Source organism: Peromyscus californicus, unplaced genomic scaffold (assembly GCF_007827085.1).
Source record: "Peromyscus californicus insignis strain IS unplaced genomic scaffold, ASM782708v3 Scaffold_4__1_contigs__length_199733344, whole genome shotgun sequence".
Classification (NCBI taxonomy): Eukaryota; Metazoa; Chordata; class Mammalia; order Rodentia; family Cricetidae; genus Peromyscus; species Peromyscus californicus.
The window spans coordinates 120393434-120412448 of record NW_026294562.1 but is presented as its reverse complement, the minus strand read 5'-3'; the positions used below and the strand labels follow the sequence as shown (position 1 = coordinate 120412448).

The following is a 19015-nucleotide window of genomic DNA, read 5'->3' as shown; positions in this document are numbered from 1 at the left end:
CCCAGCACCAAAAAGAGAACAACAAAACAAACAGAACATCACACCTTAAACCGAAAGCTACATGACAAATTGCAAAACAAAACTCTCTCCTGCTTATATGTTTAAAAAAGTGCCAGGGTGCAGGGCATGGTTTCACCGCCAAAGCATCCCACAGCCTTTGGATAACTTTGTAGGAAAGAAGGCCTTAGGGGTGTGTCTCTCAGACTCTTGAGGAGCCCTGGACACCAACGCTGCAGCCCATCCAGAGCAGAGCTTCCACGAGGAAGACAAACTATACTATACCAATGTTCTGCCAGCTGTCTCAGTGAGAAACAAAATTTGCTCCCTCCCAATTCCCACTATCTGAAGTCACTAGATTTCAAAAAAGTAAGTTTTGGACAGTCAATTCTAGAAGGTAGGGTGATTCCCAGTGGTAACCTCTAACTGTGGTCTGTAGGTTGGGTGAGCATGTGGAGGGTGGGGTGGGGGTGGATACAAGAGATTATGGTGTTGGAGCATAGAGGGGGCCGAATGATTGGCTGGTACTCAGTGAACAAGGGGAGGAACCCACCTAGAAGATGCCAAAGGCCAGGGTGGTAGTGGCACACGCCTTTGATCCCAGCAGAGGCAGGTGGAACTCTGTGGGTTTGAGGCCACCCTGGTCTACAGAGCGAGTTCTAGGACAGCCAGGACTGTTACTCAGAGAGACTCTATCTCTAAATGTTCCCCAACCTGCCCCCCAAAAAAGGTGAGAAAGAAATGTTCTAGAGACTGCAGAGTTTGGAGAGGGCGGAAGGAGACTGTCACTAGAGCATTAGTTGGTCTTGGAATGGGGCAGGCATGCCGGTCACCTCATTGGTATCAACCCTGCCTGAGCCTAGGTTCCAGGAGAAGAGCCCAGCACCCAGGAAGTGATTGAACTTGGGGCTGGCCACAGTATTCAGCCTGCTGGAGTGGGCAGCTTTGTAGTGGGCTGGATTATCCTGTGGGGCTGACCACCTAGCTTTTCTAAGGTGGAAAGAAGAGCTATAACCATACTTTCTCTTGTTTCCTTGATTTTCACCAGGATGGCTTACGAAGGTTTTCAGGAAATGAGTATGTTCTTGCAACCAAAAGTAAGTTCTCTGTTTTTTAACCTCTTAGGTCACTGTAACACTGAAGTCCAGGTTAAATGATGGGACCGGTTGTTCTCATCAGTAAATTCTGGGTGTCCCGTAAAGCCTCAGCAGCAAAGCAGCCATTTCGAATATAGCACTGTCCCCACCCCGAACATCAGATGCCATGAACCTACTAAAGTTGTTTTCCAAATTATATCACCTTGCAGACCTTCAGCCATCTTCAAGCAGTATTCCCACCCCCATCTCCCTTAATGACATCCCACCACGGATTGCCATGGCCATCGAAAATGAAGAACAGTGGGACTTCGACATTTTTGAGCTGGAAGCGGCTACTCAAAAAAGGTGCGTTGAGCAGGTTTCCCAGGGCCTGGACAGGGAGCCACAGGAGCAGCACTGGTGTGTGCAGAGCTGTTCCTCGGGTGAGGACGGAGACTGAGGAAGTAGTGGGACTTCAGGTTGCCCTGAGTCTTCGGGCCACAGGCAGTTTGCCTAGCTGTGATTGTTAGTTTTGTGCAGCAGTGCAGTGTTATTCATTAAGCGTCACTGTTTACTGTGCGAGAAAAGCCACGAGGTACGCCAGAACCCACTCTAAGAGTTTGTTAGGAGAAGGAACAGAGGGGAATGTGCTTTAGGCCTATGGAAGGTTGTGCATGGAGAGAGAGGAGGAAGGAGAGGGGAAAGAAGAAGTGGGGAGGAGTCTGTGCCCCTGTGGCCTGCTTTTCATGCATTCTCCCACACATGCACATAGATCACGTAATCATGCAGCGCATGCGTAAGGGATGACTAAGCCTCTTGCTTGGCTACTGGACAGCGCATGTGCAGTCATGTAACAACAGTGATGGCTTCCTCAGGTTGCAGTTTTTCCTGTGACATGGGTTCCTAATTTCTCTAGTGTGTGGTATTATATTAGGTTCCTAGTTTCTCCAGTATGTGGTACTATATGAGGTAGCAACGAAGAGTCCCCTGCCCCAGAGCCTAGAGCAAATATTGTTAGTTACACATTTGATACAACTAACTAACTCAGCTCCTGGTTGCCATGTTGATGGCCCACACATGGACACTCCACCCTAGTTACATTCATTGGCTTATGGTTACAGAGTGGGAGCTTGGGTTTTACGGAGTAAAAGCTGTTAACCACAGGGGTCTTGGCACATAGGACTGGACATCCACAGCCAATGCCAGCCAGGGGTGTGGTCTGGTTTTGGGAGAGATGGCTCTGCTGAGCTGTGGGATGATTGACCAGGTCTCATCCCACTGGGTGATCTGTCTATACTGAGACTCCCACTTCACACAGCCAAGCAGAGTGGACAGGCGTATCCTCATGACAAGTGAGCCTCGGAGCTCCTACTTTACACACCAGAACCATTACAAATATGAACACTGTATTAAGGATGGCCAGGTTGAGTCTTGTAATGACCTCTGAGATGGCTTCCGTGGGACAGATTTCTTAACCTGCCAAGCCAAGCCAGTAAATCAAAGTGCCATCTAAGGAAGGGCCTTACTTTCGGGTAGCTGGTCAACTTCTCAGGGTAAACTCCATTAGACTAGAGCACCTACCTCCAGATTGTTGAGGCCATCAGTCACCTGACCTTGGCGGTGTCCAGTGGTTATTTTTCTCTAGACAGGACATCAGTAGTAACATGTGAGAATAGGATTACAGGCAGCATGTTGAGTCAGGGAAAGAGAAGGTTCTGAGGATTCCACTGATGCAAGCAAGGTGGAAAACTTCACCCCAGCAAGTGAGGCTGCCCGCAGAAGGCTAAGGCAGAAGCTGTCATGCTGCCCCTCCCACATGGAACGCTGCCCTGCAGTGCCCACTGGCTGTCCCGGGTACTCTGCAGTTGGCTAGGATTTGCTTGTTGGTCCTGAGTCTCTCCCACGCTCAGGGCACTGCTTCTTTGCTCTGTTTTATACCGTGGATCTTTTTCTTTGTAGGCCTTTGATTTATCTAGGTCTCAAAACATTTGCTCGTTTTGGAATCTGTGAATTCTTACAATGCTCTGAGGCAACGCTGAGATCGTGGTTTCAAATTATTGAAGCCAATTATCATTCTTCCAACCCCTACCACAATTCCACACATTCTGCGGATGTGCTCCATGCCACTGCCTATTTCCTTTCCAGAAACAAAATAAAGGTAAGCTAACGTTCGTGTTCCGCCTTTAACAGCAGCGTAGGGAGAGTCTAGCGCGCCTGCCCCTGTTCTCACCGTGTGGTAATAGAAACACTGGGTCCTCACCTGTGTGCAGCTCGCTCACAAAGGAAGCCAGTTGGTAGATTAATCTGCAGGCTCAGCATACGCTGGGAATGGTGGCGCACCACTTTAATCCCAGCACTCAGGAGGCAGAGGCAGGTGGATCTCTGTGAGTTCGAGGCCAGCCTGGGCTACAGAGTGAGTTTCAGGAAAGGATCTAAAGCTACACAGAGAAACCCTGTCTCGAAAAACCATTGGGGGAAAAAAAAGCAGCAGCAGCAGCAGCAGCAGCAGCTGCAGTCCCTGAAGAGAAAGCCAACAGAGACAGGCCAGGCCTGTCCTTTTGGGGAGAGGAGGTTTCACAGTGGGCACATTGAGCCTCTTTAGGATGCTCGCCTGTGCCGTGAGCCCGAGTCCATTACTGCCCACTCCTCAGCTCTCCTGTCTGACCATCTGACCTCAGATAGACTGTGCTCCTTCTCATTTTCCCGCCCAGGGAGGGAGGCCCCGCTCACTCCTCTCTCGGCCCCTCTGGGGCTCTCTCTCAATCTTTCCATCTCGTTCTTTCCAAGGCAGCACGTCTGACTGTGACCACCATGAGCAGCTTCCTTCTCCCTCAGAAACACACCCCTGTGATGAATTCACCTTTCATTACCCCCCATACACACACACACACACACACACACACACACACACACACACACACACCCTGTGCCTCAGACGTACAGGCCAACTGTTGAGCAACCCTGGACTACGTGCTATGAAGTGAGAGAGCTAAGCTCTAGCTCCATTCTTATTGAAAGCTCGAGACCAAGTCCGTAGGTGGGGTAAGAATCCAGAGAATGGACTGTTTCCTCAGAGAGGCAGGTGGCCAGGGAGCGTCTGGGCTAAAGTGACTTAGCCTCTAAAGAGCAATCTCTGCTTGGGTTTGTTGCTTTTGAACAAATATATTCAGAGCTAGCCTCAAACAATGTGTATGGTTCTGAGACAGGGTCTTGTGTAGCTGAGGCTGGCCTGAATTCATTGTGTTGTCTTGAACACTTTATCCTCCTGCCTCTGGCTTCCAAATGCTGGGGTTGCTAGTATACACAAAGCCAGACCTTGCTTATAATGATAGTCGAAGTATTTATTAAATTCACACCAGAGAGTGTCCCTAGCTAAAGTGAAAAATCACAGAATTTTAAATGAAATTAATTTATAAGACAAATTTATTAGATATATACCTTATTTTCACATGTTTGTAGAATACTTCCAAATATGACCCCACCCTCAGATGAGGACCGAACCCAGGGCCTTGCGCTTGCTAGGCAATCGCTTTACCACTGAGCTAAATCCCCAACCCATGATCTTCTTTTTTAAAGTCTGCATGCCCATTATTAGCATGCACACCTGAGAACATGCATGCCCATTAGAGCATGCGCATGGGAGTGAGAGGCCAAGTTGTAAAGCTCACTCTCTCCACCACTGGGTCGCTGGGATCAGCTCAGGTTGTCGGACTTGATGGCAAGCTCTTTTAAGTACTGAGCTGTCTTGCCTGCCCTTCAATATCTTTTTTAAAATGCATTTATTTATTTTATGAATGCTCTGTCTACATGTATACCTGCATGCCAGAAGAGGGCATCAGCTCTCATTACAGATGGTTGTGAGCTGCCATGTAGTGCCGGGAATTGAACTCAGTCAGTGCTCTTAACTGCTGAGCCGTCTCTCCAGCCCCGCCCTGCATCTTACACTAGGCACACTGTTCTGAAGCTCGGTTTCCAGGCACTGGATGCTGAGTCACAACAGAGCTAGATTAACAGTTAGTGGCTGTCAATCACTTCCTATGCAAAGCAGCTGGGAAAACTCAGATCCACGGAGAAATAAAACCAAAACGACAGATGCTTTGAACATTTTTCCTTTTCTTAATTATTTATTTTTATTTTATGTGCATTGGTGTTTTGCCTGCATGTCTGTCTGTCTGTCTGTGTGAGAAGTCAGATCTTGGAGTTAAGACAGTTGTGAGCTGCCATGTGGGTGCTGGGAATTGAACCTGGATCCTCTGGAAGAGCAGTCAGTGTTCCCAACCTCTGAGGCATCTCTCCAGCCCAATTTTATATTTATTTATTCATTATATATATATATATATATATATATATATATATATACACACACATTATATATATGTATATATATATATAATTTTTTTTAAAAGACACAGTCTCATTACGTAGATCAGGCTGGTCTGGAACTCAGATTTACCTGCTTCTGCCTCTCAAGTGCACCACCGTGCCCGGCTCCAGCTTTTTTTTGAGATTACAACATCTCTCCCTTCTCTTATACCCCTCCTTGCTCTCCCTGAAATTCACGGCCTCTTTTCCCATCAGTTTTGTGCATGCATATGTGTTTGTATAAACATATATATTTCTAAATATGACCTGTTGAGTCCATATACATGTTACTTGTATATATGTTTTCAGCACTGACCATTGGGCATTGAACAACCGATAAGTGTGCTCTTCCCTGGGGCAGACCATTTCTCTCATTCCCAGCTTTCCTCTGTTGCTTTAGTTTTTCCCCCCTAGAGTAAGTTAAATTTAATCACGACCATATATATATTGCTTTACAGTTTTAAAAACATTTTGTACATTACCAACATTTATATGCTCCTTCGTCTAAAAAAATCTGTCTTCAAAGATACATTTGCTATTATCCAGGGTAATTCCTATATCTGTAATTTCTCTTTTTTTTTTTTTGGTTGTGAGCCTAGCCTTTAACGGCTGAGCCATCTCTCCAGCCCAATTTCTCTTTTTTTAATTAAGAAATTTTATTCATTTTACATAACCAACCACCGATCCCCCCTCTCCCCTCCCCCTCGCCCTTAGTTCTTTATGTAGGGTTGAGGCCTCATGAGCTTTTCCCCATTCAGTTTGTTCTGTTCATTGGTCATCTTGTTCAGCTCACATTTGGGCAATCGTGCTTGAGTAAATTCTGAAGTAAAATGAAAAACCTGCCGGGCGGTGGTGGCACATGCCTTTAATCCCAGCACTAGGGAAGCAGAGGCAGGCGGATCTCTGTGAGTTCGAGGCCAGCCTGGGCTACCAAGTGAGTTCCAGGAAAGGCGCAAAGCTACACAGAGAAACCCTGTCTCGAAAAACCAAAAAAAAAAAAAAAAAAAAAAAAAAAATGAAAAACCTGTCTATCAAAACCTATAGAATGATTTGGGCTAGGGAGATAGCCAGGAAAGTGCGTGGCACCCACATGAAAAGCTGGGCGTGGCGGTACGGTCTGTGCACTGGGGAGGCAGGTACAGGCAGATTCCTGGGGTTCACTAAGTGCCAGCCAGCCTAGCCACCTAGCCCCAGGTCCCGAAAAAACAGGTAAATAGCTCTCCCTCCCAAAACCCAGGGCCTTGTGCTTGTTAGGCAAGCACTCTACCACCCCCTCTTTTTTTTTTAAGGTTTATTTATTTTATGTGCAGTGGTGTTTTTCCTGCATGCATGTCTGTGTGAGGGTGTCAGATCCCCTGGAACTGGAGTTTCAGACAGGTGTGAGCTGCCATGTGGGTGCTGGGGATTGAACCCTGGTCCTCTGGAAGACCAGTCAGTGTTCCTAACCACTGAGCCATCTCTCCAGCCCTGGTAAATAGCCTCTGGCCTTCACATGCATGTGCACATTCATGTGTTCATTCTTAGTCACATATATGTGCATCTATGCAAGTGTGTGCGAGGGGCGCGCACACACACACACACACACTACAGCTGGGCATGGTGGTATAGTCCTGTAATCCCAGTACTTGAGAAGCACCGCCAGAAGTTCAAGGCTAGCCTTGGCTACATTGTGAGGGAGTGGGGAGCCAATAATAATCCACAATGGCTTTTGGAATTAAGACAATCTAGTATCAAAACTGAGAAATAAGGAAAACAGAAATACATAAATTTGAAAAATAAATGCTAGAAAAAAGTACCTCACACATCTATATTAACTCAAAATTAAAAGCTGATGGTTTCTTTTTTTTTTTAAATGATGTAAATTGATAAAAGTAAAAGAAAACTAGCTGGGCTAGTGATACATACTTGTAATCCCAGCCTCAGGAAGCTGAGGTTAGACAAAGGGTTCAAGGGTAGCCTTAGTTACATGGAGAGACACTGTCTCTAAATTAATAAGTAAGATTATTTTTAACTACATAAACTTTTAGAGCCCTGGAAGAGGTGGAGATATTCCAGATCATTTTACCAAATTCACAAGAGCCTTATGTCAGTTAAAAAAAGACAGCACCAAAAAGGAGTGGAAAAGTAGGTTAGCTCCCAGTTAATATAAGCAGCGTTCATTTGTAAAGTTGTTTTTTTATTTTGATTTACATAGTATTGCTAAGTCAAAAATCCCAGGCTCTGGGCTTGTATTGCAGTGGTCTGGAGAGAGACTGGCAGCGTGCCCTCGCTGTGCGTGTGCCTGCAGATCAGGGAGTGTTCTCCAGCAGCTGTGTGTGCGTGCCTGCGTGCATGCGTGCGAGCGTGCATGTGCAGAGAAACCTCTGTTGAAGGCACACTGGTTTGCAAAGGCGTTCTTGTTTTCAGGAAACTTTAGATCCGATTGACGAGGTTGCCGCCCTCATCGCCGCAGCCATTCACGACGTGGACCACCCTGGGAGAACCAACTCATTCCTCTGCAACTCGGGGAACGAGCTGGCTGTGCTGTACAATGACACAGCAGTGCTGGAGAGCCACCATGCAGCGCTGGCCTTCCAGCTGACCCTTGAAAATGACAAATGCAACATCTTTAAAAACATGGAGAGGTGAGGAGGACGGTGCTGAGATGTAGGTCACGTGACTGCAGAGGGGAGCCGCTGCCAGCAACATCAGTGCTGAACAAGTGTATTTTGAGGCAGGGTCTTGCTGAGTTGCCCAGGTTGAGCTGCCTGGCACACTCCTCTTGGCCTGCACACTTTTGGTGGGTGTCCCCCGAGGGAGCTTTTTCCCTGGTCCTCATGCTAAGTGAAAGTCTCGATTGCTCAGTCACTGGTTGGTGAGCACTTGTCCCGTTTCATTTATAGAAACAGATGGGAAGCCGTGGCGTGTCCCAGCGGTTCGCACTTGCCTAGCATGTTCAAGGCTTTGGACTCTGTTTCCAGCCAACCAAAACCAGGTGTTTAACATCCAGCTAGACGTTTGGAGACAGGGTCTCACTACGTGGGCTGGGGTGACCTTAAACTTGAAGTCCTCCTGCCTCAGCCCTGCCAGTGCTAGGATTATAGGCTGCCTGGGCCACCTCATCCAGCTCAGGTTAGACCCCACACTGCAGTGTCACGGGCTTGTTTTCATCAGTTCAGTCTTTGTGTCTAGGCCGGGTCCCAATACACAGGAAAGCTCAACTGAAGAGGAAAAAAGTGTCATGAGAAATATTTTCATTTGGATTTTTAAAGAAAATTTTATATAGGGTTTTTTAAAAGAGTATCCTAAGCTGGGCAGTGGTGGCACACACCTTTAATCCCAGCACTTGGGAGGCAGAGGCAGGTGGATCTCTGTGAGTTCAAGGCCAGCCTGGGCTACAGAGTGAGATCCAGGACAGGCACCAAAACTACACAGAGAGACTCTGTCTCGAAAAACCAAAAAAGAAGTATTCTGATTTCTCAAAACTCCATTGTACCATGTCTTAGAATTTCAGAGGTGGGCTTAATATAAGTTTTACTCACATATACTTGTAAGTACATAATTTGCAGAGAATACATAAGACCTAGGGTTTCTAGTGCTATGATTAAAAACCCGAGACCAAAAGCAGCTTGAGGAGGAAAGGGTTTATTTCATCTTACACTTCTGGGTAACAGTCCATCACTGAGGGAAATCAGGGCAGGAACCTGGAGGTAGGAACTGAAGCAGATGCCATGGAGGAACTGTGCTCACGGCTTGCACACTTGGGTTAGAAGAAGGCCTGTCAGTTCTCTGGGCCTCCAGGTACCTCCATGCAGGTCACAGTGTTAGTGAATGTGGAGATTGTGGACACCAAGAGAGTAGTCTTGCTTGGCGTAGTGGCACAGGTCTGTGATCCCAGCCTTCAAAGGCTGATACAAGAGAGTCATGGGTTTGAGGCCATCCTGGACTACACAATGAGACTGTCTTTAGAGAGGAGGAGGGAGAGGTCTTTGCTCGTCCCTGCTAGAACCTATCTCATCCTGAGAACTGTGCAGGGTACTGCAGTTATGGACATGACACGCGGCTATAGCACCCTGCCTGTCGGCTGATTCCTAACTTCTGTCTGGTGATGGAGGCAAGTGTATCTCCCAGTGGTGCGGGACTGATAGCTGCAGTGACAGACATCCTGGGAAACAGAGGGTTGTACAGACAGAGCGGAGCCCACCAGCCTGAATCAGTGACCTGTAGCAGTCTCCCTGTCGTCGGCAGCAGGAGTGACTACCGGACACTACGCCAGAGTATTATCGACATGGTCCTGGCCACGGAGATGACAAAGCACTTTGAACATGTCCACAAATTTATGAACAGCATCACCAAGCCCTTGACAACACAAGGGAATGAGGTGAGAGAAACTTATCCTGAGGCCCTTCATGGGGGTCACACTCGCCAGGGACATGGAGAACTCAGACCTAGCAGGTCCCAAGTGGTAGCAGGGCCTTTGGTGGGCATGTTGAATATGGTTTTCCATTTTTCTTTCTTTCTTTCATTTGATTTGTCTATCTATCTAGAGACAAGCCTTCCCTCTGTAGCCCAGACTGGCCTAGAACTCAGTGACACCCTACGTCTGCCTCAGGTGCTGGGGTTACAGGGGTGAGCCATGGCACCAGGTTGAATTGTGGTTTTCATTGGTTTTCAAAAGTCATTTAACGTGCAAGTATCTGGCAGGGTAACATGCGATAGAACATGCACATAGATGTATAAACAAGTTTTCACATTGGCCATTCCCGTGCCTTGTCTCAAAATGTTTCCTCCCCTTTTGAACATTCTAGAGTCAGTTGGAGCCCTAGGAGGCTCCTTTTTTTTTTTTTTTTTTTTTTTTTTTAAACCAGGCTCTAACTATGTAGTCCTGGCTGGCCTAGAATTCAATAGGTAGACCAGGCTGGGCTCAATCTCACAGAGATCTGCCTATCTCTGCCTCCCAGATGCTGGGATTTAAGGTGTGCGCCACCACACCTGGCTCCGTAGGGCTCTTAGCAGCCACTCCCCAGTGGGTGCATTCCACGGTAGTGCAGAGAAGGGCTAGAAGGACCCTCTGCTGTGACGTTGACCTCTGGCCAGGCAGGAGCTGCCCGGTGGTGTAGATTCCCACCATTTCCTCGTCTGTAGAAGGGAAGGGTAGACCTCAGGGCAGAGGGCAGTGTAGAGTAGGAAGCGCCGAGGCTCAGCTGGGATCAATCACCTCACCTTGAACCCTGCCCTTGTTTGTAATTATAATGTAAGGATACTTTCCACAGTTCCCACAGACTCTCTTTGTGAATACAGATCAAAAGAAAAGGACTTTGTGCCCTTTGTATATCACAGATACTAAGGCAGTATGAGGGATTGTCAACGTGATCTGGGTTCAGTGAAGGCTGATGAGTCTCAAAATCCCTGTCGAAATGCTGGTGAAGACTGGGCTGCGGGAGGAGGGGGCTGCTGGGCCACAGAGCTCTGTCATTGTGAGAAGAGAGAACTCATTTTGTTTTTTAGTATCTTAAAAAGATAAAAACGAGCCTTTGAGTTCTCACCAAAACGAAAAGAGAAGGCCACCAGAGAGACAGAGAGGAGAAAGGGGCAGAGCTGCCGGTCTCAGTGCTGCCGGGGTCCTGCTGAACTCACTGGCCGTGCTTCCTCTTTGTAGGAGGAAAGGCTGCTCAGTGCTCAGAGCACTGCAGGGCTCTGCTGTATGACGCCTTAACTTTGTAGACCCCCGCTACAGGCTTCCAGGCTCCCAGAACCCTAGGTAAGGTAGCTGGACACCAAGGGCCCACTTTGATTGCTTTGATTTCACTCGTGGTTCAGAAAACTGTCGAAAATCAAGAAGGCCTAAGCACTGTGTTCAGGACTCCAGAGAACCGGACTCTGATCAAACGGATGATGATTAAGTGTGCCGACGTGTCCAACCCCTGCCGGCGCCTGGAACACTGCATCGAGTGGGCCGCACGCATTTCAGAAGAGTATTTTTCTCAGGTAAAATGCTACGTCTTAATTCCTTTTACACACGCACACGCACGTGCACACACACACACTCACGCACACACACACGTGCGCGCGCTTGCGCACACACACGCACGCATGCACACATGCATGCATGCATGCGGTGTTCACGCACTCATGCTCCAAATGGGGAAACACCATGAGGCTATGGACTTAAAACTAGGAAAGAGAACTCTAAAAGAAATTCTGTCTTTGAAGAACATTTTTGATAACATTTTGATAATGTCTTCTTTATCTGAAAACGTGCTACTTTGTCTTCATTTTTTGAACATCTTTGCCGGATTTGGAACCCAGGTTGGCAGGTTTTTACTGAAATCAATGCCCCTCACATCTTCCTGGAACAGAAGAAAAATAAATTGCTAGAGTGTTTGCAGATTTGGGAGCAGAGATAAGCACACAGATTAAAGAAGCCCAGTGAGTGGCCAGGGCTGAGGGGCAGATCAGTCATAGAGCCTTGCTTGGCACATAACAACGGCCTGAATTATGGTGCATGCTTTTAATCCATGCTCTCAGGAGGCAGAGGCAGGCAGATCTCTGTGAGTTCCAGGCCAGCCTGGTCTACGTTAGAGAGTTCTGGGCTAGCCAGGGCTACATCTGAGGCCAGAAGACACTGAAACATCGTATTTAATCTGCTGTTAGAAGAAACTGTGAGCCCAGTACTCTGTACCTAGTGAAATAGCCTTCAAGGATCAGGGCAAGATGAACGCCTTCTCAGGTAAGGGGAGACTGGTAGTTAGTTCATTGCTAGTCAACCTGCAATATAAGAAATGCTAAGAGAAGTTCTTAAAGTAGAAAGGAAGTGATCACTGCACACTTGACTATTCAAGATGAAAGAAAAGGATCACAAAGATTGGTTACTACCTGGGTAGCTCTCTAAGACTTTCCTAGTCTCTAAATTTCTCTGTATTAAGATAGAGTTACTTGAAGCAAAGGTTCTCACACTGGATTGCTGGGTCTCTGCTGTAAGTGATGTGATAGGAAAAGGGTCTAGAGGGAATGAGTGGCCTTCCACGGTCCCAGACGTCTACACTCCACCAAGTACAGCAGTCTCAGCACTGCTGAGTTAAACACCAAGAGTGCAGGCTGTCATCCCACAGCGGTTATAGGCCTGGACCAGGAAGGTAAGAACGGGAAGTAATTACACACGGTAGTTCTTCCAGATCCTAACAGTATTATTAAATTCAACTCCATTGAATATGAATGAGCTAAGCACTCCCATGAAGAGAGCATTCATCAGAACAGATGAAGTGGGGTGTGGTGATACAGCCAGGAATCGCAGCACATGGAAGGGAGGCTGTGAGCTCAGGGACGGCTCCATGATGACATCCTGCCTCCGAAACCAAGCAAAACAGAAGCTCAACCACAGGCAGACTGGAAAGGATGTATTAGATTAAGAATAGAAAGATGGCGAACCCATGCAAGCATAGTGTGCAAATTATAAACATAAGACTGAACAGCCGTATCAGTTTCGAACAAAAGACAGACAGGGCACTGCCAGAGAGAGCAGGGCATTTCCTAACGAGGAATGAGCCCATAGCCATAGTGTGTGTGCACTCTGCCGGGCGGCGGTGCGCACGCCTTGAATCCCAGCACTCGGGAGGCAGAGGCAGGCGATCTCTGGGAGTTCGAGGCCAGCCTGGGCTACAGAGTGAGTTCCAGGACAGGCACCAAAACTACATGGAGAAACCCTGTCTCGAAACCACCACCCACCCACCCCCCAAAAAAATCGGCAGAATCAAAAGTCACCAGAATCAAATGTCACCTACAGCCAGCAGCTTAAAATATTGTTGAAGACAGAGATGATCTGAACATGTATGGCAGAAGTAATGCCAGCCTTCAAATTGTATGAGACGGGAAAGGAGGCAGGAGCACCTCGGCTCATTTTGAGACTGTTCTCCCATTGTCAATCCCCAACAAAGGCGGTGCCTTCACAGGACATGGCAGTCTGTTTCTCAAGACCCTGAATGTGAGGAGCTGAGTCCAGCAGCATAAAGAGGGTGTGCGTCACCACTAGGCTTCTTCACACAAGTGCAAGGCTGGTCGCTTATTTAGTAATTCACCATAGTCCTGGAGTCATAGAAGAACTCTTACAGCTTTGCTCTAGTTACAGAAAAGGCATGACAGGACTCAGCATCCGTCGTCACAGGAACACTTAGCACACTAGGAATAGAAGGGAATTGCTTTGTTGGAGACAGGGTCTCTGTGTATGTAGCCTTGGCTGTCCAGAACCCACTAGGTAGATCAGCTCTGGCGTGCTGGGATTAAAAACATAGCTTATGTTGCATCTAGCCACATGATATTGCCCTAATGATGGAAACAAAGCTGGGGGCCTCTTGTTACCACGCTGCTCAACACTGCTGGTCTTTCCAGACACTGCGCTATGCAAGGGAGCACACAGTACATAAAAACAGAAAATAACACATCTTAAAACACAGATAACGTGTGTGTGTAAAAATTCCCAAGGCACATAACATTACACTAATAATTAGATTTGATCAGTGAGATCATATGGGACAATAAGCTCCATATATAAAAGTCAAGTTGTATTTTATATACGAACAACCAAAAAAATGAAACTTAAAACAGTGCTGGTTAAAATAGCAATAAAAAGCAAAAATTACTTAGAAATAAATTTACTGATAGATGGCCAGACCTCACAAACCATTGCTAGAAACTTAAAGAACATTCCATGTTCACATATTAGAAATGTGGTGATGTGTGATCCAAATTAGTCTTAACAATAAAAACCTAGAGTCAGGGGGCTTGAGGATTTAGCTCAGTGGTACAGCACTTGCCTAGCAAGCACAAGGCCCTGGGTTCGGTCCTCAGCTCCGGAAAACAAAAAACAAAACAAAACAAACACACAAAAAAAACCCCAGAGTCAGATATCGAAGGTAAAAGCTGAAAGATAGAGAAGCAGAGCAGCCACTAGAGAGACTTCTTACCTCTACAAAATCACTGACCAAATTGGGGAGGGAAGGGCAAGATCCTGTTTCCACCTCCCTAGTGCTGGGATCAAAGGTGTGCGCCACCACTGCCTGGCCTCTATGGTTAACTAGTGACTAGCTCTGACCTCTGTTCTCCAGGCAAGCTTTATTTGTTAGAGCACAAACAAAATATCATACAAGGGCCTCTCCCAAGATTTTCCTGATTGGTTTTGGAAAGTGAGCACAGACCTATCATTTCACGGTAAGCTGTCAGCCTGACTAGAAAAAGCCAAACCTTGATGCTTTTAGAGAAAACTACCACAGAATATCCCCAGGGACTTTGAAATGGACAAAGACTTTTAGGTACAGAAAGCAAACAGCCATGGAAAAAAAGAAAATATACATTGGACTTCATTAAAGTTTAAAAAATTATGCTAAAAAATGAGTAACAGGACATGTCGAGAAAAAAATACAAGTCATTTCTGACAAAGGACTGCATGTACCCAGGTTCCATTACAATAGTAAGGCAAGCCACCAGTTAAAAATAATATTTCAATAGCCATTTCACAAAAGATAGTATGAATTGCTGATAATTACATGAAAAAAGACCTTACATCATCAGGGAAATTCAAAGAAAGCCACAATGAAATTCTAGCACATACCAGTAGAAAGGTTTAAATGGAAAATACCAAGGCCAGGTGTGGTCGTGTGTACACGGAATCCTAGCACTTGGGAGTTGGAGGCAGGGTTAGTTCAGTAGCTGTTTACTGAGTTCCGTGGTAACCTGAGCTGTATATGAGATTCCGTCTCAAAACACCACCACCACTACACGTCGGAACACTTGACAACATCCAATGTTGGTGACCGTGTGGAGCAGATATTAGCGGACTGCAGAAAGTGTTACTGCCACCGTGGTAACCAGAGGAGCAGACTGCATTGTGACAGTTATAACACACGATTTACCCTGGCACTTTTAACATTGTAGGCTGCTGGCATTAAACTCAGTCCTCCTGCTTTCTGAGTGATTAAACTACACATGTGTGCCACCCCAGCCTGGTGTTGACCTCCCTGTTACCTGAGGCTGACCTCCTGCCCTCTGCTTCTTGAGTCTGGACTACAGGCACCATGCTTGGTTTGTTTGGTCCTGGGGATTGAACCCAGAGTCGCATGCATGCAGGCAAGCACTCTGCCGTCTGAACTACAAATCCCAAGACCCGCCTCGGTGGTGGTGGTGGTGGTTGTTGTTGTTATTGTTATTGTTGTTGTTCTTCTTCTTCCTCCTTCTCCTCCTCCTCCTCCTCCTCCTCCTCCTCCTCCTCCTCCTCCTCCTCCTCTTCTTCTTCTTCTTCTTGACAGTATCTTACTCTGTAGCTCAGGCTATCTAGAACTATGTAGCCAAAGCTGATGGCCTTGAACTCAGAGTAATCCTCCTGCCTCAGCCGCCTGAGTACTGAAGCTTTAACCCCAGCATACCCTGCTTCTTTACTCTGTTAACACAGCAGTTGATTTTCATGTAGTGAAGCGTGCCTCAGAAAATCCTGTCATGTAGAATTCCTCTGACATGCTAATTTGACCAATATCTTGTCTGGGATCTTTAATCAGTACCCACAAGGATATTAGTCTGCAGGGCTTGTTTGCAGTGTGTGTGTCTATTATGGTATGTTGGCTTTCTAGGATGAACTAGACATGTTCTCTGGATTCTTTTTTTTAATTTTGAAGAGTTTGAGAAAGATTGCTGTTGATTTTCTAAACTTTTGTTAGAATTTACGGGTGCAGCATTTGGTCCTGTCTTTTCTCTGCTGGAGGTTTTTAGGATTGATGCCACCTCCTTACTGGTCTACCATTCATAGTCTTCCCAACAAGACAACAGAACCATAGCTGAGCAATAGCCACTAGGCCCTTCCTGGGGTGGGGCCGTGTTTTTGGCTCACTTCTTATGGTTCCAGTATGGGCAGAAAGATGGTGGATGGTGATGGGACCAGCGGAGGCAGGTGCCAGATCCACCCTGGCCTCTGACCTGAGGGGCCTTAGCCAGGAGACTTCCAGCTATTAGGGATGCTTGGGTTGGTTTGGGATGGCCTCACTCTGGGAACGGTGTGGTGTCTGGCAGATCTCCTTTGCTTGGTTAGTGCCACATGGGCTCTTGAAGCAGCCTGTGGGGCTGCTCCGTAGCAGGCGGGATTCTGAGCTCCTGGGGTGTTCTGCTCTGCAGACTGATGAAGAGAAGCAGCTGGACTTGCCTGTGGTAATGCCAGTTTTTGACAGAAACACCTGCAGCATTCCCAAGTCTCAGATCTCTTTCATTGACTACTTCATCACGGACATGTTTGATGCCTGGGACGGTAAGAACCTAGCACCTTCCTGAAGGAGGAGGGACTGGCTAGTTAGATGTAAGGAGGTGCGGGGCTTAGACTTCCAAGGTGATCTGGAAAGAAAGAAGCCATCCTAGAGGGCAAAGAGCCTGTCAAATAAGAGGTACCCAGAAGAGGACCCCAAGGATGCCCCTGGCTCCCTGTGCCTGAGAGCTGCACTCCGGGGGTGGGGGGTGTGCAGAGCTGATACCTGTGGGTCCAGGGGCTGAGAACAGGTTTCCCTCTGGCCCACTCGCCCCAGAATTTGGCGTTATATTATGGCCGACTCCCTTAGTCCTTCTTCAAATGCTGGGGCCAGGGCATAGCTCTGTGGTGGAAGGCCCAAGTTCCACTCCTGGAAGGAGATAAGGAAGCCCAAATCCATAAAGAAAGGCTGCTTGAAGACTGCATCCCTGTTTCTCCCTCCAGCCTTTGTTGGCCTGCCTGACCTTATGCAGCATCTAGACGACAACTTCAGGTACTGGAAAGGACTGGATGAAAAGAAGCTGTGCAGCCTCCGTCCCCCTCCAGAATAGGGGGGACATCCTGTCTGAGGCTCCGCCCTTCCCGGCTTCTGCAGTTTCTTAGGCCTTTCGACGTTAGGCAGAACTATCCCCTCATCTGCAGAGGCTGTGAAGGGACATGGGGGCATCACCCTTCTGTGGCCACCATCTGATGCCGTAGTATGAGCTTTGTGTCACCATAGGCCTGGGAGCCCTGCCGAGGGGAGCATGGCTCTCCTGGCAGTCACCCCACCATTTCCTTAGTTCCTTCAGCCTGCAGAACAGCCATGCAACGTGTCTGACTCCGGGAAGTGAGCTGCTCCTTTTGCAATGCTGCTGGAGTGACTTGTCTCTTTAGTCGACTAGCAAATGAGATAAAGAAGCTTAAGGTTGATCATCCCAACTATTAAATGTTTTATTTATTTTACTAGAAGTTTGACATTTTCTATGAATTTAAAAATACTTCAAACCCAAAGCCACCTTCAGATGCCACAACCAAATTCTCGAGTCATTCTCACTAAGTGTTTATGACTTGGGGCACAGACTTCTTTTCGTAGTGCAGATTTAAAATATAAAATGATACATTTTATCACACTATAGAAACGTTAGACTCTTCTCGTCGGTCGGTGTTAGTGGGGAAGGCATTTTGCTGGTGGGGCTCACTCTAGTGTGCACCAGAGGCCACATCTGCAGACCCGGTTCTGAGCAGCAGCTGTGAGCCCAGGAGTTTTGCAGGTACCTCGTCAGAAAAACTTGGATGTGACCATTTTTTTCCTAAAATTTTATAATTGAATTTCCAAGAGCCTGCCTTATTTTATACTGTTTCTATAAAATATGCCCTATAAAACAAAGCAAACCGGACTACTTAGTGGTTGATATTTTATAACTAACATGGGATATTTGATTCTAGAAATGTATAAAGGCGATATCTCTTCGTGTTTTTAATGAGCATAATACTACACAGATGACACTTAATGACATGTCAGAGGGTTGGTTTCATCTTAGACTTGTATTTTTTCTGGATGAAATTAAACTGTTGTTTTTAAGAAGTCATTTGTTGCCATTTCTTTGATATTGTCTAATAATCTTTCTAAATTAGGAATAGACATGTATTTCATAGAACAAACGAACAACTGAACACCTCCCTGTGGTCCTGGGGACAGGGTTTCAGTTTGCACAGGCCTTTACCCTGCGTGAAGATGACTAACTGTGGGCCCGCCTCGGAAGAAACAGCGGATCTTCCTGCCTAGTGCCAAGGGAGAAAGTGAGCCCCACCAGCAACTTGAGCCACCATGGGCTGAGAGGCTGCAGGACATCTGGGGATTTTCACACAAAAGCTGCTAACAGAGCAGTGAGAATGACAGTGTAACATTTTTCAAGAGCTAAAAGCAGCAGTAAGAATTACAAAGTAAAGAATTACAAAGTAAACATGATGTTTTTCAAAAGAATAGATCTGAAAAGACCCACGTGAGACAAGCTAACCCAGTGGTTCTCAACCTTCCCAATGCTGTGACCCTTTAATACAGTTCCTCAGGTTGTGGTGACCCCAACCATACAATTATTTTTGTTGCTACTTCATACCTGTAATTTTGCTACTGTTATGAATCATAAGTACCTGATATGCAGGATGTATGATATGTGACCCCAAAGGGGTCGAGACCCACAGGTTGAGAACCACTGTTCTAGGGTCTGGGAAACAAGGAAAGCCTGTGTATGGGTCTCACGGAAGACTGGACATAACGGAAGAAAAGAAAAGGAAGAGAGACTATGAAAACAGAAGCGAAGACATCACAGAGCCAAGTGCA

The 19015-nt window shown here is 46.8% G+C and overlaps 1 protein-coding gene across 3 annotated transcripts in view; it reads left to right on the top strand.

Annotated features, from left to right (window-relative positions):
* Pde8a (phosphodiesterase 8A) overlaps positions 1–18263 on the top strand; it is a 134720-nt gene extending 116457 nt beyond the window's left edge. For 2 of the 3 annotated variants that reach the window (XM_052714258.1, XM_052714261.1), the window contains exons 15-22: positions 1046–1094; positions 1304–1439; positions 3033–3231; positions 7842–8059; positions 9663–9795; positions 11235–11402; positions 16569–16698; positions 17137–18263. In XM_052714258.1, the coding sequence (XP_052570218.1) occupies positions 1046–1094; positions 1304–1439; positions 3033–3231; positions 7842–8059; positions 9663–9795; positions 11235–11402; positions 16569–16698; positions 17137–17243 (1140 nt within the window). In that variant the 3' untranslated portion in view covers positions 17244–18263. The remainder of the gene's footprint in view (positions 1–1045; positions 1095–1303; positions 1440–3032; positions 3232–7841; positions 8060–9662; positions 9796–11234; positions 11403–16568; positions 16699–17136) is intronic. The other variant, XM_052714260.1, reaches the window with a different exon arrangement.
* The last annotated feature ends 752 nt before the right edge of the window (positions 18264–19015 follow it).